Source organism: Leptopilina boulardi, unplaced genomic scaffold (genome assembly GCF_019393585.1).
Source record: "Leptopilina boulardi isolate dan_hultmark-lab unplaced genomic scaffold, ZJU_Lbou_2.1 LbouV2_384, whole genome shotgun sequence".
NCBI lineage: Eukaryota > Metazoa > Arthropoda > Insecta > Hymenoptera > Figitidae > Leptopilina > Leptopilina boulardi.
The window spans coordinates 1,618,503-1,645,098 of record NW_026137956.1 but is presented as its reverse complement, the minus strand read 5'-3'; the positions used below and the strand labels follow the sequence as shown (position 1 = coordinate 1,645,098).

General features: G+C 27.0%; 2 protein-coding genes across 5 annotated transcripts in view; one reads left to right on the top strand and one right to left on the bottom strand.

Moving 5' to 3' along the window:
* Window positions 1-25,306, top strand: part of LOC127288285 (pyrokinin-1 receptor-like) — a 66,010-nt gene extending 40,704 nt beyond the window's left edge. Inside the window, exons 4-6 of the mRNA XM_051315648.1 lie at window positions 20,143-20,357; window positions 23,618-24,041; window positions 24,116-25,306. Of these exons, the coding sequence (XP_051171605.1) occupies window positions 20,143-20,357; window positions 23,618-24,041; window positions 24,116-24,360 (884 nt within the window). The 3' untranslated portion in view covers window positions 24,361-25,306. The remainder of the gene's footprint in view (window positions 1-20,142; window positions 20,358-23,617; window positions 24,042-24,115) is intronic.
* The window catches only part of LOC127288297 (uncharacterized), a 164,288-nt gene that overhangs the window by 102,528 nt on the left and 35,164 nt on the right, over window positions 1-26,596 (bottom strand). The gene's annotated exons all lie outside the window — the stretch shown is intronic.

The following is a 26,596-nucleotide window of genomic DNA, read 5'->3' as shown; positions in this document are numbered from 1 at the left end:
TAACCTCGAAAAGCCAAGACGTCGAACGGTCAAAATGTCGAAAAGCCAATACATCGAACTGACAAAATGTCGAAAAGCTAATACATCGCACAGACAAAATGTCGAACAACCAATACGTCGAACGGACAAAATGTCGAAAAATTTTATTGACTCAAGTATAATTATAGTTAAGTCAATAAAATTTTTCGACATTTTGTCCATTCGACGTATTGGCTGTTCGATGTTTTGGCTTTTCGATATTTTGGCTTATCGATATTTTGGCGTATCGATATTTTGTCCGTTTGATGTATTGACTGTTCAACGTCTTGGCTTTTCGACATTTTGACCGTTCGACGTATTGGCTTTTCGACATTTTGTCCATTCGACAACTTTCCATTGGACATTTTGTCTGTTCAACGTATTGACCGTTCGGTGAAAAGCAAGCGTCTCAAGAAAATAAAAATTTTATATCATAAGATAAAATGTTTTTTTTTTAATTTTTATTACGCATGAAATAAATTTGTTATCGACAGTTGGCAATGGATGCGCGCGCATCCGTCCTAAAAAATCGTCTTAAAGACCATGCGCGCGCATCAATTGCCAACTGTCGACAAAAAAATTTCACGTGTACTAAATTAAAAAAAAAAAAACATTTTACCTGTGGATATAAAATTTTTATTTTCTTTAACAAAACAAATTTTTTACAATTTCAATAATATTTACAAGCTGATATTGTAGAAATAGAGAATCACGTAAAATAGATTTCTTGTCGACCATACGGGAAAAATTATATTTTTTATCACTATTATTTTTATAGGTTATATAACAGTTACAGAATATATGTTTACTCAGAATTTTTTCATAAGTTACTAAAATTAAAAAATATATAAAATATTTGCAAAAACTAAATTAAACCTTAAACAACATTAGAAAATGGAATAAAAATTACAATTGAAAATAAATTTCTAAAAAAAAAAAAATTTCAACCACTTTTACAATGTATTAAAAAAAATAAACCGCTTAATTGATACAAAAATCTAGTTTACCGAGGATAAATTTTACGATTAACACGTTTGGATACGGAATATAACATAAATCGTCCTTGAAGTTTTAGTTGCGAAATAGAAGCATAATATCTTGGTACAGCAGCATCCCCCAAGATGCAATAATCATTTATGTCAGTTAAATTTTCTGATCGGCTGATTTCTCGAAATGGTATATATAAAACCACACAAACCATCTCGCACACTAAATAACAGGTTGGTAAATATAGCACCATACTTGAACCAAGTGTGTATGAGGCATTTTACGTATAATGTCCTGAGTTAAAAAATTGATTTCTCGAAAAAAAGTGAAACTTGGGGAAATTTTTGTCCTACCTGATAGTAAAATATCCCCAAAAAATTTTTTGACTTTTTCGAAATTTTAGGAGAGATAGAGGGGGGTCAATTTTATCAGTTTTCCCTGACACCGCCTACTATTTAAATTTTTTCTGTCTATTAATGCAATAAAAAAAAATTTTGGCACCTATGTTTTTTTTAAGGTTTTTTCATGCTCTTTCCAATGGTGAATTTTGTTTTTAAAAATTTTTGAATTTTGACCTTGATTTTCTATAATTAAACATAAATTTGCTATTTTCACTAAAATAGATGCTTTTTTTTAAATAAATAATTGCAAACGAAAGCTGAGGTTTTTTCCGATCTGTATATAAATTTTAGGAATGCTGATTTTTTTTGTTTTCGAGATATTAAATATCAAACATTTTTGGTCGGCGCGCGCCAGTGTTAACAGCTACCGAGGCGCAGTATAAGTAACCCCACGGTGGGCCAGAAGGTGGTTTAAATAAAAATGAATTGGCACTTAAAAATTCTTTTTGATTATGATTCTTAGATGAATAACAAACATTTCTCAATAGTTTTTAAAATCACTTTACGTGCCCGATTTAAATAAAATTGAGTTTTTATATAAAAACAGTGTTTTATGGGGAATCAGAATTTATTTAATCTAATAAATACTGTAATAAATGATAAAATAATTACTTATTTTCAATTTTACATATAAATAATTATATTGCTGTAGTGTTTGTGTCCGATTTTAAAAAAATTAAATTATAATGTTAAAAGAACGATTTTAAGAGTGACAAAATTTATTTAAGAGAGTCGAATGATCTCTGAAATTTTTTGGCAAGAAGAGAACTTTAATTATCGCTCTATAAAAACGGCGCTAAACGTGAAAATGATAAACATTGATTTTAAAATACTTTCTTCTCGAAAGACGGACACTTTTTACAAAAGCAGCTAGAGATCCTTATCTTATATAAATTTCCTAAATCCGAAAGATTATACGAATCCATACAAAAACACGATTGCAAAACGAAAAGTAATATAATGACAGGTACATTACCTCCTGCCGCCGTCAGATGGCAGCAGCATGCAGGACGCACAAAGTCGCAGCTGTTATTAGATTACTTTTCTACTTTTTGTTTTGCAACCATGTTTTTCTATGGATTCGTACAGTCTTTTGGATTTAGGAAATTTATAAGATGAGGATTTTGGCTGATTTTGTTAAAAGTGTTCGTGTTTCGAGAAAAAAGTATTTTAAAATCAATACTATTTCACGTTCAGAGCGATAATTAAAGCTCTCTTCTTGCCAAAGAATTTCAGATACCGTTCGACACTATTAATGCATAAATATAAAAACGAAACAAGAAAATAACTTCATTGTTAATAAATTTATATGAACCCAAATCTAAAACATCTATTATCTATACGCATATAAGTATACATTAAATAAATTCTGGTTCCTCATAAAATACTATTTTTAAATATTTAAAACTCAATTTGTTTTAAATTGAGCACGTAAGCTGAATTTAAAACCTATTGAGAAAAGTTTTTTATTCATCTTAGAACCATAATCAAAAAGAATTTTTAAGTGCCAATTCATTTTTATTTAAACCTCCTTCTGGCGCACCATGACCCGCCTCGTCGCGTGCGCCGATCAAAAATGTTTGATATTTAATATCTCGAAAACAAAAAAAATCAACATTCTGAAAATTTATATACAGATTGGAAAAAACCTCAGCTTTCGTTTGCAATTATTTATTTAAAAAAAAGCATCCATTTTAGTGAAAATAGCAAATTTATGTTTAATTATAGAAAATCAAGGTCAAAATTCACCATTGGAAAGAGCATGAAAAAACCTTCAAAAAACATACGTGCCAAAATTTTTTTTATTGCATTTATAGACAGAAAAAATTCAAATAGTAGGCGGTGTCAGGGAAAACTGATAAAATTGACCCCCCTCTATCTACCCCAAAAAATTTCGAAAAAGTCAAAAATTTTTTTGGGGATATTTTACTATCAGATAGGACAACAATTTCCCCAAGTTTCACTTTTTTTCGAGAAATCAATTTTTTAACTCAGGACATTACACGTAATATGCCTCGTATATATAATTAATTTTTATTTTTAAACTTGATATTTTCAAGAATATTTTATTAATCAGTCATTTAAAAATGCGCGTTATTTAAGAGATATAAAAATAACTTAAAATTTTTAATTTATTTTGAAATTTATATTCCAACCTTAGTCAAATATTATTCAAAAACAAGTGAGTCTGTTAAAAAGAAATGCTAAAATTATTTTTGGATTAAAATAATAAATATAGTTAAAGTTTTTTTTTTACAATTTAACGTATTTTTGGTAATCTTTAGACTTATTATGCTAAAAGAAAAATGTGCGAAGAGAATTATTGTCTGGATATATATATATATATATACATAAGAATCGAGCAAAAAATATACGAGTACAATAGTGAATTCTCAAATATCTCGTACAATACTTATATTTAAGAGGAGATCAACAAATCTGAAACTTTATACCTTTTTATGAAGAAAGTGCGTTGCTAGTGCTATCGATCAAAGACAAAAAAAAAATAAAGGTTTGGGCTTCCACAACTTTTGTTGTCGAATTTCATATGAGTTTCTTGTTTATATTTCATTCTGAATTTGAGAAGAAAAAAAAAAGAAAGATTAATAAATATTCACTCGACATATATGTTTATAACACACACACATATATATATATATATATATATATATATATATATATATATATATATATATATATATATATATATATATATATATATGTAGAGGGTAAACAAAATAAACTTTTGCTAGGCAATATATTCTATTAGATATTTCGTAACGGTTGAATCTACTAAACCCATGAATAACGCAACAATGTCAGTATATAGATTCACATGTTGATTTTAGTTTTTTTTTTCTTTTTTTTTTACATAAAACTTAATCGATAAACATCGAGGGTCGTCGAACTTCCTTGAAACTTAATCAATTATGTAACGCACAACATGAAATATATTATATACGTGAGTAACTCTTTAGATAGAATATCTAAGATAGTATATACATATATTTTTTTTTGGTTTTTATGCATACAATTCTTGAAAAATAATGAATAAAAATGAAAAATTTTCGGTTTCTTCCAAAAATAAAAATTTCACAAAAATTATGTGATTATGATTATTCCATAACCCAGATAGTACGTAAGCTTGCAGCAACCTTGCGGCAAGCTTGCCGCGCAATATTTCCAAGCTTGCACGGCAAACTTGCCACAAGCTTTAAATGTCCCCCCTGACCCAAGCTTGCATGGTAAACTTACAGAAAGATTGCAGTGTAAGGTTACTGCAAGATTGCACAATATTTCGATAGGCTTACTGAGCAATCTTGCGATAATCTTATTGTGCAATCTTTCAGTAACCTTACACTGCAATCTTTCGGTAAGCTTACCATGCAAGCTTGGGTCAGGTGAGATATTTGTAGCTTGCAGTAAGCTTGCGGCAAGTTTGCCGTGCAAGGTTGACAATATTGTGCGGTAAGCTTGCGACTAGGTTGCTACAAGCTTACGTACTATCTGAGAAACATTTTGTATTTTGTCTTTAAAGTTAGTGAACAATTCTAATTTTTATCCAATTTTTATAAACAATAGCTTATTTTTCTTTTTGAAAGATTCTCTACAATTATAATTTTGTGTTTTTGTTAAATAATGGTTTGTTTAAAAAATATAAAAAATAGAAAATTTTATTTGGTTTTGAACAAAATATTTTTAATAAAATTCAACAAACAGAATTGTAGAAAATCTTTCAAATAGCAAAATGAGCTATTGTTTGTAAGAACTGCATAAAAGTTACAATTGTTAACTAACTTTTAAGAAAAAATACAAAATTTTTATTAATTATTATTTAACAACAAAACTTTAACTCAAAATAATTTTTTTTTTTCAAAATTGTACAATTTGGATCTGTCGAATTTGGTTGTAATAAATTTTAAATATATTTTTAGTACTGTTAAAAACTAATTTTTAGTTTGAGGTTATGTTAATGGGTTGAAACTCCTTAAAAAAATTTTTTTTAAATAATAAGTGTGCTTATTGGAAATTATGTTGAAAGAATATTCTGTTAAATAAAAATTTTAATTACAAAAAAATTCTCTGTAATATAAATGAGTAGTATAAATTTTGATTATTTTATATTCGATTAAACATTAATATTCAAAAAACATAAATTCGAATAAAGTAAAATTCTATCAAATGAAAATTCTAACTAATTCACATTATGTAATAATCATGCGCTTTCATAGGTTGAGTTAAAATTTTGTGGAGAACTTAAAAATATATTATAAAATATTCGTTGTCATGTGACAGAATTTATTAAAATTTTATTAAAAAATTGCATATTTGAGAAATTGACCAAAGTTATGTATTATACCAACCTATTGTGATTTTTAATCCTCAAAATGTGCAACTTTATAAAAAATAAATTTTTTAACAAAATATTAATAAATTCTGGCACATGACAACAAATCCTTATAGGGTAAAATGTCCCAATTACTGTGATGTACAACCAAAGACCGACTTTAATGATAAAATAATAAAAGTGTAAATGAAATAATGATTTAATTCATTTTGTTAAATCACTATTAGTGTCTATTAAAATAGAAACGATACTTTAAACTTGAAGAAATAACAAATATATTATTAAAAATATTAACTTTTTTAAAAATGGCATATGCTGGTATTACTGCAAGTTTGCATGAATTACTGCTTATGGTGTGCACCAATTACTGCAACGCTAAAAGTGTTGATTTAGAGGTTAGGTTGATTGGATAGATCACAGTAATAGCAGCATGAAAAAAATATACGCATGCTCTAATTACTGTGATAGGTTCAATTGTAACTTGAATAAATAATTTGATAATAGTCGAAATATGCATCATTAATGGATATAATATCAAATATCATTTGGAATAAGTTTTAAAGTCATTTTGAAACAGTTTTATATTCTCAATTACTAAGTTTTACTAATTTTATAAAAATCCCAGTAATTGGCGCATCAGCAGTAATTCATACACTTACCCTATACTATTTTTGAGGTTCTTCACAAAATTTTAATTCAAGGTATCAATCATAGCAATCTCATAACCTTAAATGCATCGAATTTGTAAAAATTAATATATCAGTGGAATTGTATATATAGAATCCATAATATAATAAATTAAAGTTAGAATCAAGTTCAATGACTCCCGACTTGTTGAGACGAAAAGAAATAGTGACAGGAGTCAATTATTTTAAAGGACCCCACCTAGTGTGCGCAGAGTGTATATATATATATATATATATATATATATATATATATATATATATATATATAGACACCCGAAACCAACTGATTTTTTATCGATATAAAAAAAAGTTCTTTTTTTTCGTCTCATCTGACTGAAGGTTGCATGTCGAGTGATATTACAGAGGCTATTTTCGATAAGCGATGAGTCAATGAGAAAAAAAGGGCGAACATTATAGATAAAGCGAACAGGTCAAGAATATGGAGTGGAAATTCTTAAAACGGCTTAAAGAGTATAAAAATAGATATTTTTTAGACGACCATTCAAAAAGATAGTTCAATCTAAAAGAAAATAATTCCATATCTTTTTTACCTGTTTTTTTATTTTTATTTTTTGATTTCTTTTATACGTCTTTAAAAAAAAAATTTCCACTTTAATATATTGAATTCAAAAAAAAAAAAAAAAAATGACACAATATTATTGAGAAGCATGAATAATGCTTAAAATTAATTTGTTAGAAATTTTAATTTGATAGAATTTCATTAGATATAATATTTTCTTTTAGCCGAATTTTTGTTTTTTGTCAGAATTTCAAACCATTTTCCAAAAATACTGTCAAATAATAATTCGAATAAATGAATATTTTTCTAAATAAAAAATTTAAAAAATAAAAAATCAACTAAAAGAAAATTCAATCTAATGAAATTCTATAAAATTAAATATTCCAACAAATTAATTTTAGTCATTATTCATGCGTTTCCAAACTTTAATCATTTTCGTATATATACGTCATATTTTTTTTTCTTATAAAATTTTTATTTTTAAACTTATAAAATCATTTAAATGCATTAATTCTTTCTTCTAAACTCTTTGTGTGTGGCTTTTATGCTTTCGATATAAAAAAAAATCATTAATAACAATAATATTTTTCGTGTTTGTCAATTATAATAAAAAATAATATTTGTACTTTTATGAAAATTGTTATTTTTAAATACACATTTCACCCCTCTGAGCCTTATCATTTTTCAAAACCTTTTTAATATCTTTATTAATAGTCGATCTGGCTTACAATACTTGATCCGTGACTCTGAATTTTTCTTCTCTAATATCCTGATTTATAAGCATATATTTATATATAATATACCCTTTGATTGTTGATAAATTCAAATATGACGAAACGAATTCAAGTATAAGAAAGAATTGTCAATGCTACTGTATATAAATAAAAAATAATCCATATAAATATATTGCAATGAAAAACATTTGTTATTTACCCGAAATAAATCATTTTATTTTAGAACCATATATAAACATCCAAAATCAAGGAATTATATTCATATAATCCAAATTGAAAGATATGAAAAATTTTATAATCAATAAAATTTGATGCTAAATCTTTTTCATGTTCTCATGAAATTTCAAAATCACACACAAAACTTTATACATTAAATTCTATAGTTGGTGTATAATAAAAATCTGAATTTTATTTCATACACCAGTTAACAAATTATTTATTGAATAGTAAAAATTAAACAAAAATATATAACACAATTTGAAAATTTTTCTATAGGAAAGAAAAATTTCTTTTACTTCATATTTTTAAGTATAGATCACAATTCAGCGTCGAGACGAAAAGTAATCTGTGATGATCCTTATAAATAATACAAAACTCTTTTATATATAACTTCATTCGGATTGTAAAGCAGAGTTATCAAAATGGACAAAGATATTTTTGAAAATCGTGTTTAGAAATTTTAGAGATAGTTAAAATTAAAAAATTTTACATTTTAGACATTAAAATAAAAATACGCGAATTTTGTAAATGCAATTTTTAAAATAAATTCAAGAACCATTTTAATAATTTGTATACATTTTTTATAATCTTATTTCAAAATCTTGATCAGTAATTCCAAAGAACCCTTACATGTATCATAAAAATATAATAATTATTTAAATTTTTGTTATAAATTTTTTTTAAAAAAAATGTGTAATATATCACAAATATTTCCTAAATAAATGAAAATAAGTAAAAGTTAAAACAAAAAAATACTTTGTTTTTGAGACACCTTGAAATATATTCTTATACGCACATAAAATTTTATAGAGCATCCAATTTACATTGGAGGAGAAAAAGGAACTTTTCTAAAAAGATTATGGTTCCTGAGGGGGAACCGAAAACTTAGGGTCTTTGACAGTTTGGTCACACGGGTCTGAAAAACTTATTTCCATCAATTGTCCATATATTGTTGAATCGTAATTAAATATTTTCAACTTTTTTTCTTTTAAAAACGCATTATTTTATACAAATTTAAATATAACAGAAAAATTTTTAACATTATTTTCTACTGATTTTTATAATTCAAAAGTAATTTTAATAAATTTAAAGGTAAATTAATTACTATATACAAACAATAAATAAATGTATTAATAAATAGAAAAAAAAGAGGAAAATAACAATACATTTAAAAGTTTTAAAAAACAAAAGTCAAAGTAAATCACTTTTTAAATAACTCATAACAAACTTGAAAAGTCACTTTTAAATTTACATTGGAAATTTTGCCTCACGGTTGAAAAATAAGATTCCCCTAAAGATTTATTTGTCTATGAAGAATATTGTCTATTTTTCCAATGCGTCAACACTGTGGAATCTTGATACACGCTGCATCAGTTATCGAGAGTAATAGATTTAAAATTGAGAAACAGAGAGAGAGGTAGAGAGAGAGAGAGAGAGCTAAGAAACTAAATTTATAGAAGATTTCGGTTAAATGAATTTTATTGATTCCATATAGTTAACTCTATAAATCACATAATCACTTTACTTGTAGTAAATCAGTTCTGAACTTGATTAAACATACAATTGCATTTGCTGAATCTCATCTTATTTCAATACATGAAACCATGTATATCCTATATATATACTATTCTAATTTATTTTTACTTAGCTTAACTGATCTGCGTACTTCTTATTATATTTTTAAATTTATCTTCATATAATGTTTGCAAGAAGAGCTGGAGTAAATTAGAAATTAAATCAATGGAAAAATTCTTATGTTATATATACATATATATATATGGTATATATTCTGAAAAAGATAGAAAAGTTTTTATCTTATTTCCGCTTGGTAAATCCCCTTTCTTGTAAGTGGTGGACGGATTTAAAGATTTATCTGTGAGAAGTTGGATTATAAAAGAATGTAAAAGAGTGCGGGCCAATTTCCAGAAATGTAAACTGCAGCCAAAGGCAAAAAGTATATAAAAATTAAAGAGCGTATGTTGTATACATTTGAATTGAAATTGGTTTTTAAAAGTATAGTTTTCAAAATTGTTGTATTTACATATTACTTGCTGGCAAAACATTTTTAAGTAATCAATGTTGAATTCAAATAGAAATTATTTTATATAGTAAAGAAATATATATAGTCAGTCTTGATTTATCCGAACAGTTATTTGACAATAAGTGGACTATCGAAAATACTTTTGGTCAAACTTAAAACTTACATAATCAAAGAGAATGGTTTTGTCCTGGTTCGTATTATTCATAGATCATCGAATACACTACGCAAAAATAAACGGTAAATTATTATCTAGTGGTATCTATGCCTTCTTATGTGTGCCTTGGGGTTCTTTCCCTCTGTCCAACACTAACCAACAAAAAGTCCTACCTATGTTGTTGAATGAAACCATCCAATACATTATACCCAAACAATACCTATACGACAAAGGAAAAGACGATTTCATATTACAAAAAACTTTAAAAAATAAATAATAATAGATAAACTTGGATAAATATTTATATATAAAACTGCCACATATCAATCCGAAGACGTTACTAAATCATTCAATCAATACTTACGACAAGAACTTACTCCTTCATTGAAAATAATTGCAGATCTTAATCTCTAACACAAAGAAAGTTCAGTTTTTCAGTCAATGATTCCTTCAGTTATGGCTAAATCTTGTTCTGTTATTAGAAGCCACCTGTTCTAATGAGAAGATTTATTTTTACATTATGGGTAATAAAACAAATAAACTATTTAGCAGACTAGAGTCTCGTTTGTTATATGAATTAACCAAATTTTAGCATTGTAACGATACTATTCCTAGAAATAAAAAATTTAGTCACCCATTGAGTAATTGGAGGAACTTTGACTAATCGATATACCTATAGGTATCGAATCAAAACTAATTAAAAAGTAGAAATGACTATAAGCTACCGTGAAAAACAGAAGTACTTGCAAAGTAATGTTTTAGCTAAATTTCTAATCGGTTCTGATTTTCAAGCACCTGACCTGAGGGCAATAGTCTATGGTCAGTGGATACAGAAGGGTAACGCCGCTTTGAAAATTCTGAATATTATTGAAAACGAAGATAAAGGAGTATTTAAAGTATCACAGAATATCGTGGTGAAGGAAAAGAGACAGTACTTCGATTTTTATGAGTGCCAGCAGGGAGAGAACCGCATACAGTTCGATTCGCATTGAAGCTATAGTGAGTAATTTTGGACTTCTACTTTTAGGATAAGGCAATCCGAAACGCAAATATCAAGAGTATCGAATGGTAATTCGATACACCGACTGCACCTTACCCATACCTCTAAGCGTCTTAATATCCTTAGAGACCTTCTTGTTATCATTTACGGCTGGCATAACTGTTAGAATAAGTATAGGTGTAAATTTTATAAGTTTCATGTCAAGTCAATGTGTAAAATTGTATATTCTTCTTAATTATAAGCTTTTCGATCACATCACGTTGATCATCTTCAGTAACACTAAAATATCAATGATTAAAAATCGATTAGTTGTTATTTTTGTGAATTTAAAATTATTTCTGCAATATTGCATTACAAACTTACAAAAGATATGGAAAATATTGCACGATGGTGACATTAAGGTTAGATTGTCTACTTGGAGTAGTTCTTATTTAAACTTTCCACGCCGATGCTAACGGCTGGAAGGTAACTCCATACTTCCATTCATGTACAAATCATTATTTTATATAAAAATTAGAGAAAAATAATAAAAGTGTCAAGCGTACAAACAGCAGATGTCACTAAAGGAGTTAATAAACACATTGATTATGGTGGGGGAGCTAAAGTGTTATACATAGTCTACGTAGACTTAAACTACAGATCACAGTTCGTTGGTTTGTTTTTTGTTTCTATGTTATAAGTTAATGTTTTTTAGTATTAATAATGAAGTTCTTATAAGATCTATTCAAAAATTGCGTGTCTGTTTTAATATTAATGGAATTAGAGTTTTTCATGATACAAAACATTTCTAAAAAATTTCTTTTATACCAATTTGATTCAGAATCTAAAATGAAATGAAACATGATACTTATAAAATTTACGCCTATATCTATGATATACTCAGCCATAAGTCGAAACTAAAACTAACATCTAATTACAATAACTGTTAGAACATCTTCTCCTTTTCTGCACATTCATGACAACAGGTTTAAACCAGTTTTCTATCTTTTGTTTTCGATAATATCCGTTTTTGTCCGCAAAGCAGATTGACGGTTCTAATATGATTCGTCAGCTGCAGAGTGCCTTGCCTTCACTTCCTCCAAGGAGGGTTTTAATATGTGACGCGATCTGAAGAAAAGGACGTTCAACTCGTAATGCAAACTAATGATATTTAGGTCTTCATTGCATCCAAAATATTCAATAAAAACTGATTTCAGTTTTACAAAAACAAAAATAAACTTTCAGTTCAAGTAAAACTATTGTAAACATAACCAATAATTCATTTGCTTCTAAGGTCCCTTTCTTCAGATCGCGTCACATATTTTGCAGTCATGTTCACATTTCTCAAGGACAGACTGAAGAATACGAAAGCCTTCCTTAAGGAAGCGAAGGAATCCGTGTAGAAATTGCCATATTTGGCCCAAAAATAGCTTGAAACGCCTCACCCAATATGGACCAGACCTGGGAAGCGTCAAAATATGGCTTCATCTTGTGGCCACAATGGGGTAAGGCGTTTCATGCCAATTTTATGGACGCCAGATTTGGCCCAGGACTAAATTACTACACGGGCAAGACGCTCAGCAGCTGATGAATCAGATTAGAACCGTCTATCTGCTTTGGGGACAAAAACGGAGATTATCGAAAACAAAAAAGAAAAAGCCAGTTTAAATCTTTTGTCATGGATGTGCAGAAAAGGAGAAGAGGTTCTAAAATTTATGTTAGCCGTAAAAGGTAAAACATATGCTGACGTTTTAGGTAAGCTTCGAAGGCATGGATAAGATGGATCGAAGGGTCATACTTGAGTTCGGAGACTTGGATTGCTTTACACAGGTAGAAAAGGTCCAACTAGTTCTGGATAAGGTGGACAGACTGGAGGAATTAGGTCACAGATTGGATTTATATACACAGAAAATTAAAAGGCATTAAAATAAGCTGCAACGCTTATTATTTTAATCCAATTTTGCTTATTTTAATCCATTTTGGTATTAAAATAAGCAAAATTGCATTAAAATAAGAAGCGTTGCAGCTTATTTTAATACCTTATAATTTTATGTGTACTGTCTAATTGGAAAAAGAGTTAAAAGTTCGTAGTTTCTAAGAAAAGTCCTGGTTGCTTCTTATGCAGAGTCTTTAGATCTATTCTTAACGAAGCCAAAAAGACTCTCGCTAGAACAAAGAAAAAATAGTTCAAAAAGATCGTCAAAAGCATGATTGCGGAAGGAGCTCTGTCACATGTAGCAAATTAGATTTTAAATTAAAATTTAGTCACTTGCGGCAAGGTAATATTTCCAGTAAGAGACTTCATGGTTAAAATCTAATCTGCTCTATGTGACAGAGCCCTAAGCTAGATCCCGGGGACCTACACCTACAAAATTTAAAATCAGACGGCATGGCACTAAGGATTTGTCCAGTCAAGTATGTGGTATCTTGGATACCAAGAAATAAGCATATTTCCCACCTCCCTCGTAAAATTAAAAAAAACAGCACAAAATCGCATGCTATCAAAATATTCATGTCTCTAATAATCATTTAAATTTTATAAAATTTTTATTAATTAAATCAAATTATTTTTACTGCACTCACATTTCTCAATGATCGCAACAACATTGCGAGGTGCTTTATCTTTATAAGAAAGTCGTTTAAAAATGCAAATTGGACTCACCAGGGACAGTACATAACAATTTATTTAAAAGCTAAAGCTGTGATATTTCGCAAACAATTTATTGTTGCGGGCAATCAAACTGTCACGGGAATATACATTCTGTTTGTCGAAATTTATCTTTTTTTGATAGACTGCACATATTAAAAAAACATTTTGTTTACAGTATATGAATGTTGTGCAAAAAAAAAAAAAATCATTAAAACATTTCCCATATAATATCTTATTTGCGAATATTCAAGTAAATGTAATTGGATGACTCAAAACTTTATATAGTATAACATAACAGTTGAAAAAGAATTTTACAGATTGCATCTTTTCTCATTTGCATAAATTAATTGATGATTTTATATTAACCTTATATCCATATTATTTCAATAAAGCGAAACAGTGGAATGCAATATACAAAAATGAAATCTCAAATTTTCTTATTTTATTTCATTTATTATTTCGAAAATAGGAAATATTCTTTCTTTTATTATTTTTATTACACATATTTTATTATTATTACATATTATTTTTTTTGTAAATTTTATTGATATTTTACAGATTTTTAAAGATAGTTAAATTCAAATAATAAAAAGATAAATTTTTCATTGACTTTATAAAATATTAAATATTTAAACTTTTTTTAAAAATCATAAATATTATATATTTTTAAAAATTACCAAATATAATTAAGACTCAATATTGATAAAAATAACTTTAAAAAACATCATATATATGTGTCATTATACAGAAAAAAATTTTTTTTTTGGCGCTGCAAACAGATATATTTGCCAAAACAGTTGTTTCGATAAAGTGTATCTAAAAACAGAATTTTTATTCTATAAAAAGACCCATTGAATTTTTAACCACTAAGCATGTATCATCGAAATCCCGTCCACTCACAACAAATTAAATATGATTTAAAAGAAAAAATTTTTGTGTTGGACAAAGGAATTTATTAAGATTAAAAAAGAGATTCATAGTCACATAAATAATTGAGAAATGTATTTTTAAAGTAGGATTAAAGAAATAATAATTCAGTTTTTTCTTTTTCTTTTGAACAATCATAAATATATAATTAGACATAAAAAAAGTGAAACACGATGCAAATATATAATAATAACTTTTTAAATGAAACGCAGTAAATAAATTATATTTTTGTGAACAAAAGCAAGTATTCTTATATGTGAAATGTTTTTTTTTCTGATTCATTGCCACAACTCTCAATGTCAAGGATGACAAGACATTTTTTTCTATAACCTTCTGAATTATATGAAGTTGAATAAACTTAAAATATAATCCATATTATGTCATAAAATAGTTAGAATAAACTACATAAATTCAAAAAAAAAAAACAAAATTTTTTAGATTTTACATAATTTTTTAGCCCTTTTTAATTTTTGAAAACTGACTTTATAAATATAAACATGGAACGTTTTACGTCTACCGGCCTAGAACTCTACCCAAAATTCTAATCTTTTAATAAAAATGTTGCAGAATTAAAAATTCAAAATGGCGTCTTTATGATACTGTTTTATATATGCTGTATATATTTGTGAATAAGCGAATATAAATATATTAATTTCTTTCTAAAAATGATGCATAAATATTAGGTAATGAGATTTTTTTTTTTGGGTCGCTTATTACGAATCTATAAAGTCAGATTTTCAAAACTCAAAATGGTGGATCCAATATGGCTGACGAATTTCAGGGTGTCTAACAAATTACGAAAGAACAATTTCCTGACTTTTCAATAACACCCTTAAAATATTTCCGTGACATATTATTTAATATATGATGTAATGATTTATTTTTCCGTAAAACTAGAGCAGAAATTAAAATGGTTGTAATTTGACGCCATTTTAATTTCAGCTCTAGTTTTTCGAAAAAATATAGCAAAAACACCGCCAATTCAATTTCTCCACTAGTTTCACTTAAAAAAAAACAGAGTAAAAACGGCGTCATTTTAATTTCTGTCCTATTTTTACAAAAAACTACAGCAGAAATTAAAATGGCACCGTTTTAATTTGACGATATTTTAATTTTTCCTCTAGTTTTACTAAAAAATAGATCAAAAACAGCGCAATTTGACGCTTTTTTAATGTCTGCTCTAGTTTTACGGAAAAAGAGAGCAGAAACAACGTCATTTTAATTTATGTTTTAGTTATTTTGTAGAAATAAAGCAAAAATGGCACCATTTTATTTTTTGTCCTACTTTTACGAAAAACTACAGCAGGAATTAAAATGACATTGTTTTTTCTTTATTTCTACAAAAAAAAACTGGAGCTGTTTTTGCTCTATTTCTACAAAAAAAAATTTATAGCAGAAATTAAAATAAGGCCGTTGTGATTTGGCGCCATTTTAACATCTGCTCTTTTTTTACGAAAAACTAGAGCAAAAATCAAATAGGCGCCGTTATTGCTCTATTTTTTACAATTCCTTTTAAAATTCCAGGACTTTTCCAAGACTTTTCCCTGATCTGGAGAGTTTTTCTGAGTGTTAGTCACCCTAAATTTAAAAAAAATTTTTGAATTCACTTGAAACTTATTACTGAGAGGTTTTTTGGGTGGCTGATAACGAATCTGAAGTCCGATTTTCAAAATTCAAAATGGCGAACTCAATATGGCGAGCGACTTTTAAAAAATTTATTGAATTCGCTTGAAACTTATTACTTGAGGGTTTTTGGGGTCGATGATTACGAATCTAAAGTCGGATTTTTGAAATTCAAAATGTCGGATCCAATATGGCTGTCAAATTTTTTGAAAATTAGTTATTTTTTTTGAAATTTCCTTTAAAATCGATGAATTTTTATAAAATTTGCTTCTTTATGTTTTTATTGGGACCGCTGAATAACAATTATCTAGCGAATTGAATTCGATTTTTAAAAAGTCGTTTGCCATTTTGGGTCCACCATTTTGAATTTTGAAAATCTGATGACATATTTGTACTCAGTATCTCTAAAAACCCACAAGAAAAAAATTTCAAGAAAATCCACCAATCTTTAAGGAAATTTCTAAAAAAGAAAATAACCAATTATCAAAAAATTTGACCGACATATAGGATCGGCCATTTTGAATTTTGAAAATCTGACTTCAGATTCATAATCAACGACCTCAAAAACTCCTGAGAAACAAGTTTCAAGGGAATTCAAATAAATTTTTCAAAATTCGTCCGCTATATTGAATCCACCATTTTGAATTTTGAAAATTTTGAAAATCTAACTTCTGATTCGTAATCAGCGACCCAAAAAACATTACAATTTGTCATTACTCAAAATGCATCATTTTTAGAAAATAAAAGAATATTTGTTTACGAGTATGTTGATGTATTGCATGTTTATTTTTATTAATTAGAATTTTGTGCAAAGCTATGGTCCGGTTGACGTGAAACATCCAACGTATAAAATAAATTCTATAAAATTTTTTTGAAATTTCACATACGCGGCTTATGGAATATATTTTCTAATATCTCGATTATTGACGTCATAATAAGTGTCAGATAACTGCAAATAAATTCAAAAAAAAAAAAAAAATAAGAGGATATTTGAAAAAAAATTTATGAGTTTGATAAGAGAGCCCATTAAATGTACCACGTATATACTACAATTCCCAACACATAAAACAAAAAGGAATTTTATTTCCGGTGTTGGTTTAAATTCGACAGTATATTCTCCACATGTAAAATATATATATATCTTCCTATAAAGAAAACTATGTAAAAATTTTGTATTCATGCAATCTATTTTTTTTTAAATTTCTCAATCCGTCAGAAAAAGTTTCGAAAAAAAAGTAAAAAGTCCATTCTTTTTCCCTAATGGACCTCATTTTTTTTTATAAAACACGAGTAGGAGGAAAAAAATTGTTTTCATTTATATATTCTTGAAAAATTTCTAAAAAATAATAAAAAAAAAAATTTACTATTTAAATATAATTTTCATTTTGTTTTACGTTTTTGACAAAGTAAGAAATATCATATATATATATATATATATAGGTGAATAAAAAAGTGAGCAATAAAAGTTCATTTCCTTAGTAGAGTGTAATAAAAGTGACTTTGTAAAGGTTAATGGAAGTAAATGTTATCGTTCGACTTAAAGAAAGAGAAAAAAAGATGCATGCACTTTTTATTGACTTTTTTTTATTATTTATCAATAGCTTTCTATTATTAATTATTTTTATTAATAATAATTAAATTCAATTTAACAAAAACATAATAAATAAAATAGTATTGAATATAAATATTTTATTTTTTAATTTTCTATATAAATTCCAATTTTATGGCAAAACGAGAGAAGAACTACATTTTTCCAAACAAAATTGAATAAGAACACGTTTAATTTAATTAAAGCAATTTAAAAAAGTTTCAAGAAACGAATAGAAAAGTTATAAAAATATAAAATTTTAATATAATCGAAAAATATCCACATCGATTTCTGTATTCAAGAAACATTATAATATATTTAATGTAATTCAAATTGTGAAATATCGTAAAAAAAATTTGTTTTGGGAATTTCAATTTTATTTTCAGATTAATATCAGGTCGAAAATAGAAGTATAAGTCAATAAACTCTAATGTAGACAATATTTATCGATATATGGGGCATTTCACGTAACATTTTCATTCAAAATTTTTTTTTAATTGGAACATTTTTTTTCGAATTCTATATGAAAAATAATGAAATAGGGTCACTTGGGGTAAATGGGGACAAGAGGTTTTGGAGCTTAATTTACTGAAGTTTTAAAATTAAGTTCAACGTCAATATTTTAACTTCAGATCACCTGCAAGAGGTTTTGAGTATTGCCAAGCTTTTATCTTGACAATTGGCAACAAGATAAAAAAAGTTATCGCTCAATGCATAAAAACTTGAAAATCAAAGTCAAACTGTTTCAGTATTTTGTCTCGCATTTGAAAAAAAAACAGACTTAAAAATCATACCAAATTTGTTTTTTATTCCTTATGACTCCTATAACAGAAATTCACTTGAATTTTTGATTTTTGTCAATTTCGTTAATAATAACAAGCTATCCCCATTTACCCCAAAAATTTGAAAACTCAGGGTAAATGGGGACAGCTTGTCATTATTAACCAAATTGACAAAAATCAAAAATTCAAGTGAATTTCTGTTATAGGAGTCATAAGGAATAAAAAACAAATTTGGTATGATTTTTAAGTCTGTTTTTTTTCAAATGCGAGAAAAAGTACTGAAATAAAAAAAAAATAAAAAAATTTCAATTGGTTTAACTATTATATATGTAATACAATATCAAAGAATTTTTTATCAACTTAGTTTTCGGGGTCGCTGAATCCGAATTTGAGGTCAGATTTAAAAAATTCAAAATGGCGGACCCAATATGGCGTCCATAAAAATGTAAAAATTGACTAGATTTGCATAAAAAAGGTTCCCTTAAGATTATTGGGGTCGCTGAATCCAAATTTGAGGTCAGATTTAAAAAATTCAAAATGGCACACCCAATATGGCGGAAAAATTAAAAAATTGATTCGATTCGTTCAAAAATTGTTTTTTGGGGTCGCTGAATCCAAATTTGACCTCAAATATGGATTTAGCAACCTAAGAAACCCCCAAGTACTGAATTTTGAACGAATCGAATTAATTTTAAATTTTTCCGCCATATTGGGTGGCCATGTTGGGTCCGCCATTTTGATTTTTTAAAATCTGACCTCGAATTTGGATTCAGCGACCAAATTTTGAACGAATCGAATCAACTTTAAATTTTTCCGCCATATTGGGTTGGACATTTTGAAGTTTTTAAATCTGATCTTAAATTTGGATTCAGCGACCCCAAAAACTTTTAATACGATGATATGATATTTTTTTGAAAACTTTTTTTTTGACCGTTTTAGGCCCACAAACGATTTTCCTACTAGACTGCAAAGGGGTTAATTACAAGACAAAAGAAATGACTTACCAAAGAATTGGAAATTGAAGTGGTTTCATTTCTAAAATACATAATCTAAACTCTATGTAACGACCTAAATAATTGCAAATATCGTTTAATGAAAATAAAAAAAAGAATTATTTCATTATTTTTCATATAGAATTCAAAAAAAAAATTTTCCAATTAAAAAAAAAATTTTTTGAATAAAAATGTCACGTGAAATGCCCTTATATTGAAAAATAATACAAAGAAATAAACAAGAATCAAATACAATTTAGTCAATTTCCTCAATTAGTTATAAATGAAAATAATTTAGATGATAAAATTAATAGTGAAACATTTTGCACGAAATAGGGGGAAAAAAACAGTATACTTTATTCACATTAAAATTTGTCTAATGTACAGAAGAAAAAAGTATAGTGGTATAGGAAGTACTAGTGAAGTGCCTATAAAAACGTGTACTCTTTCTATTAGAATTGACTTTTAAAGAGAATCTTCTCTTTTATTTCAGTTGCAGTTGTAGTGGCTTTCTTCATTTGTTGGGCACCTTTTCATGCACAAAGACTCATCGCTGTTTATGGAACAGAAGCGAAAAATCCTCATCCTATTTTAATAACTGTTTATACAACGCTTACCTATATGTCTGGAATTTTTTACTATTTATCAACTACCATTAATCCTCTACTTTACAACATTATGTCCAACAAGTTTCGAGAAGCTTTCAAGGTAAGGCAGTTTTATTATTTTGACCATTGTTATTGTTAATCCCACGTTTCTTAATTTCATATCTAAGTTTTACTGAGATTTCCAAACAGTTATTTCGAGGTCGAATTCAACTTTATCAAGGATAAAAAGTTTTTTCTCGACCAAAAAAAAAAAACACAGCGGCTTGATAAGATTTTCAAAATAAATGAACAGTTAATCATTTTTTTTTCACACTTTGTGAAATAAAATTTTATTTTATCAATAAAAGTATTTTAGACCAAATTCATTACAAATCAGACGGGCTAAAATTTCATTTATCTAAAATTTAGGGTAAAAAATCTTTAAAGTGTTATAACTTTTCAAGTAATTTAGATGTCTCATTTTTTCTTTTTGCATTTGAAAGAGCTTTCATTTTTCTTTCAAAATCCGTTGGAAAAATTAAAAAATGTTCAAAAATAACAAAATGGAGGCCATTTTAATAAAAAAGAATTTTAATTACTCAAAAACCCCACTTTTTTTGGCCAAAAATTTTTATGTGGATTGTCTTCACCGTGAAAAATATTTTTTATAACAATTTAATTGGTCCGTTTTCTAACGGATTTTGAAAGAAAAAAGAAAACTCCTTCAAATGTGAAAAGAAAAAATAAGACATCGAAATTACTTTAAAAAATTTTTTCCCTAAAGTTTAGGTAAACGACGTTTTATACTGCCTGTTTTAAAATAAATTTGGTCTTAATTTTTTTTTAATTTTCGAGCAAAAAAACTGTAATTTAAAAATACGCGATTGAATTTACAAATTGTAAACAAAGAAAAATTTTAATATTTTATAATAGTTTACTATTTAAATTTTATTTAAATTATATCAAATTTTCCCCCTATGAGACATAGAAACGTACGCATTTGGGAAGCTAGTCAAGTGGGCGGGTATTTAATACGCAACGCTACTGCGCACAAAGTGGAGAGAACTACTCCCACTTATTTAAGGACAGCCAATAACGTTCGCGGATCCCCACTATTGCACGAGTCTCAAAGAATATAAGGGGGATATCGCTGAACAAGAGTTGTAGAATTAGAAAGACTATCCACAAGACAGTAGCTAACCAACTCTAATAAAAAAAATTCGAGATAGTTCAAATACGTTTTAAATTAAGTTAAATTAACCCAAAATTAAATCTGTTCTATTATACAATGACTATAACTTTTTTTTGTAATTAACACTGATAAATTATGATTAATTTAATTAGAATCTGCAAGAATTGAGTTAATTTAAGCTCTAATTAATTAGTAAGTTAATTAAATAATTAGTAATTAATTAGACGGAGAGACCGCCGGTTGGAAAAATTACTAAAAAGATTTACAAGTAGCGGAAATAAGGTTACTTTGTCATATATTGCTGTAGGAAATCGAAAATTCTATTAGCAGCATACTTAATAAAACCTGTATACTATAGTAAAATTGCACACAAATTGGAATAGAAATTACTATAGTCTACAGCAATATTTGACAATGTAACCTTATTTCCGCTACTTGTAAATTTTTTTAGTAATTTTTCTAACCGGCGGTCTCTCCGTGTAGAGCTTAATTTAACTCAATTCTTGCACAATTTAAAAAAAATCGCTTAAAACTAAGCATAATTATCAGTATTAGTATAAACCTCAAATTTCATTTAACATAAATATCATTTCTCTTAAATTTAAATTAACATAATTGTACATTGACATAAAATTTATTTGAAACAATATTCACTTGTCATAAATTTCATTTGACATAATTCTTATTTGACATAAATTTCATTTGATATAAATTTTATTTTATATAAATTTCATTTCACATAAAGTTCATTTAATATATATCTTATTTGACATAAAACTTATTTGATATAAAATTCATTTGACATAAAACTCATTTGTCATAAAAGTAGCATTGGCTATCCTTGTCATACATATAAGCTTCTTTGTGTAGGAAAAGGATAGAGGAAGCAACTTTAATGACAAATAAATTTTATGTCAAATGAATTTTGATATCAAATAAGTTTTATGTCAAATAAGATATATATTAAATGAACTTTATGTCAAATGAAATTTATATAAAATAAAATTTATATCAAATGGAATTTATGTTATATGAATTTTATGACAAGTGACTATGATGTCAAATAAATTTTATGTCGATGTATAATTATGTTAATTTAAAATTATGTAAAGTGAGTATTATTACAAATGAATTTTATGCCAATTAAGTTATATGTTAAATCACATTCATGTCAAATGAATTTTATATCAAATGAAATTTCTGTCAAATGCAATTTATGTCATTTTAATTTAATATCAAATGAAAATTATGTCTAATGAAATTTATGTCATATAAGATTTATATCAAATTAATTTTACGTTAAATGATTTTATGTATCAGAAATTTTGTCTTTAAGAATGTCGAACGATCTCTGAAATTCTTTGGCATTTAATTATCGCCCTATAAAAACGGCACTGAACGTGAAAATGATAAACATTGATTTTCAAGTACTTTTTTCTCGAAACTCGGACACTTTTTTTAAAATCGGCCAAAATACCAAGGATCCTTATCTTATAAATTTCTTAAATCCGAAAGATTTTGCAAATCTATACAAAAACGCGATTGTAAAACGAAAAGTATAGGAAATTAATATATTGACAGCTGCGACATTGTGTTCCCAGCATGCTCCTGCCATCTGAGGGCAGCAGGACGTAATAAACTTGTCATTATATTACCTTCCTACTTTTCGTTTTACAATCGCGTTTTTGTATAGATTTGTCCGATTTGTTTCGAGAAAGAAGTATTTTAAAATCAATGTTTATCATTTTCACATTCAGTGCCATTTTTAAAGGGCGATAATTAAATGCCAAAGAATTTCAGAGACCGTTCGACATTCTTAAATTTAATTTTAATCACAATAGGGGTGAAATTGGTCGAACACAGGAAAAATGAGCGTCAAATTATTATTAATAATTTCATTACAGAATCTACTTAAATTCTTTGTCAACATCTTTAATTTTTGGTTAATTTACTCTTTTATTTCCAATATAATTTTAATATTTGTTAAGTTATTTTTTTATTTATTATTTCTAATATAAATTTTCACACGCTATGTGGCTACAAAATTTCTTGAAGAGTCGAAACATAAAGATTCCTACCTACACGCCTATAGATTCTCTACTCTAGAAAAATACAAAGAAAATTTAATTTAATAAACCTTGTATGTTTATATAATTTAAATAAATAATAATAATTATTATTATTTTCAGTCAATGCTGGCAAAACACTGCGGAAACAGACTACAAACATCAAGTCCCTTACATCGTACATATACAAGTCTTTCTCGTCATCCAAGATCAACTTTTCATCGTGTTGATTCCCATAAATCTGCATCAGTTTCTGCCAGCGAGGAAAATCAACAATTATCAACTTTTGATCAACGAAAAAATTCAATTAAATGCTGCAATAGTGGAATTGAACGAAAAAATTCACAAATTGTTGTAATTTCAAAGATAAATGGATCTCATCCAGAAATAATGAGAAATGGCTCAAGAGCTTCAAATACAAGTCAAGTCACTGTAATGACAACTATTGGAAAAGGTTCCAACGAAGGCAATAACAATTCAGAAACCGTGTATGTCGATGAATCTACTTTACGAGTTCATCATCGACCACTACAAACCATTACTCTAGGTAAATTTTCATTTATCTTTTTTTTATATCAATAATTCGTCATTAATTATTATAAATCTATTGTAATATTTTAGGAATTTTGGCAGGACGTCTAAGGTTTGGTACAAAGAGTTTATTTGGAAGTCAACCAAGGCCATCAAAGAAACCAAAAATCAAGCCAGAAGTTGCGAGTGCACCGCCAAAAATTAACAGTCATCCCAGTATCGACAGTGGGAATACTATAAGTAATTCCAGCCTTCAAGACTACGATGAGACAGAATTCACGGGAAGTGAATTAGCCACTTATATGAAGGAATTAAATTTCGATCTAATTACTTGACAACCTTTTTGACGCAAGGAAAGTTACAAAACAAACTTGCGAAGATTTTCATTGACAAATTAAGTGATGCTCTATACGAAGATTTATATATATAGGCTCATACCTGCCTCCGATCCTTGAGAAGGACATAAAAAAAGAATCTATTTTTCCGTATCCATGAACTGTGAGACCATGACGTCCATTTCGATATATACATATACATTTAATTCTCATTTTCACCAAAAAGATATTTAATATACCGAAACTTGCCAAGGAGCTTTTAAAAATATAAATGTATCAATATAATAAATACAGCTCCTTATATTTTCTTCAATTTTGAAATATTACAAGTAAATTATTCCATTTCAAAAAAAAAATACAAAATAATAATTTAAAAATAGAATATTTTACAATTAATTTGTTTTTTATTAGAACATGTTGAAACTAGTCGTAAACAAACATTACTACGATATAAATATAGTTCTTAAGAAAAACAATTATGTAGAAAGTGTACATTTCTTTTTAGGAGACTTTTTAATTAAAATTTAAGTTATATAATTTTTTATACTGTATATTTTTTTAAAGCTAAAGTATAAAAATAGAATAAGATTAAATAAGAGAAAGTTTTAAGATATTTCTTAGAGAAATTTATACTTAATTATTACTTATATGACTGGAAAATTTTTAAAGATTTTATTAATAATTTCTTGTTTTTGTTACAGAAAGTATAATGTATTGTTAAATTATTGATTATAATTTTTTTTGTTTATTCAACAAATGAATATATATATGTGTGTGTATAACTGAAAAAAAGACTCCAATTTATTTGCAATTTTTACATATAGAAAAAATGTTCCCTTAATATTTTTGGAAAGTAAAGGAGCTTGTTGCGAAGCGGCGCACTCGCTTTTTTTTGTATTTTAAGTTAGTTGTATCAAAATAAAATTAAATAAACGTAAATAATTTTTGTTAATGTTTTTTCTTTTAAATATTAAATTAAATAAAAAATTCAGTAAAGTATTATAATTAAATTAAATATTAAAAATATCACGGTGCGCCAGAAGGTGGTTTAAAAAAAATGAATTGTCACTTAAAAATTCTTTTTGATTATGATTCTTAGATGAATAAAAGACATTTCTCAATAGTTTTTAAAATCAGTTTACGTGCCCGATTTAAATAAAATTGAGTTTTTATATAAAAACAGTGTTTTATGGGGAATCAGAATTTATTTAATCTAATAAATACTGTAATAAATGATAAAATAATTACTTATTTTCAATTTTACATATAAATAATTATATTGCTGTAGTGTTTGTGTCCGATTTTAAAAAATTAAATTATAATGTTAAAAGAACGATTTTAAGAGTGACAAAATTTATTTAAGACAGTCGAATGATCTCTGAAATTTTTTGGCAAGAGGAGACCTTTAATTATCGCTTTTTAAATCCTAAAGATTATACGAATCTATACAAAAACACTATTGCAAAACGAAAAGTAATATAATGACAGGTACATTACCTCCTGTCGCCGTCAGATGGCAACAGCATGCAGGGCGCACAAAGTCGCAGCTGTTATTAGATTACTTTTCTACTTTTTGTTTTGCAACCATGTTTTTCTATGGATTCGTACAGTTTTTTGGATTTAGGAAATTTATAAGATGAGGATTTTGGCTGATTTTGTTAAAAGTGTTCGTGTTTCGAGAAAAAAGTATTTTAAAATCAATACTATTTCACGTTCAGAGCGATAATTAAAGCTCTCTTCTCGCCAAAGAATTTCATATACCGTTCGACACTCTTAATGCATAAATATAAAAACGAAACAAGAAACTAACTTCATTGTTAATAAATTTATATGAACCCAAATCTAAAACATCTATTATCTATACGCATATAAGTATACATTAAATAAATTCTAGTTCCTCATAAAATACTATTTTCAAATATTTAAAACTCAATTTGTTTTAAATTGGGCACGTAAGCTGATTTTAAAACCTATTGAGAAAAGTTTTTTATTCATCTTAGAACCATAATCAAAAGGAATTTTTAAGTGCCAATTCATTTTTATTTAAACCTCTTTCTGGCGCACCGTGATATGTCATAAATTTTGTCTGAACCTGAAAAAAGTTAGTAGTTTATCACTTTATTTATCAAAGTTTTTAATCGATTTTTTATTTTAAAAATTATAACTTAATTCCTAAGCGGAAAATCTCACAATTGTTTTTTGTTTACAAAAGTAAAGGATATTAACTTTAAAAAAT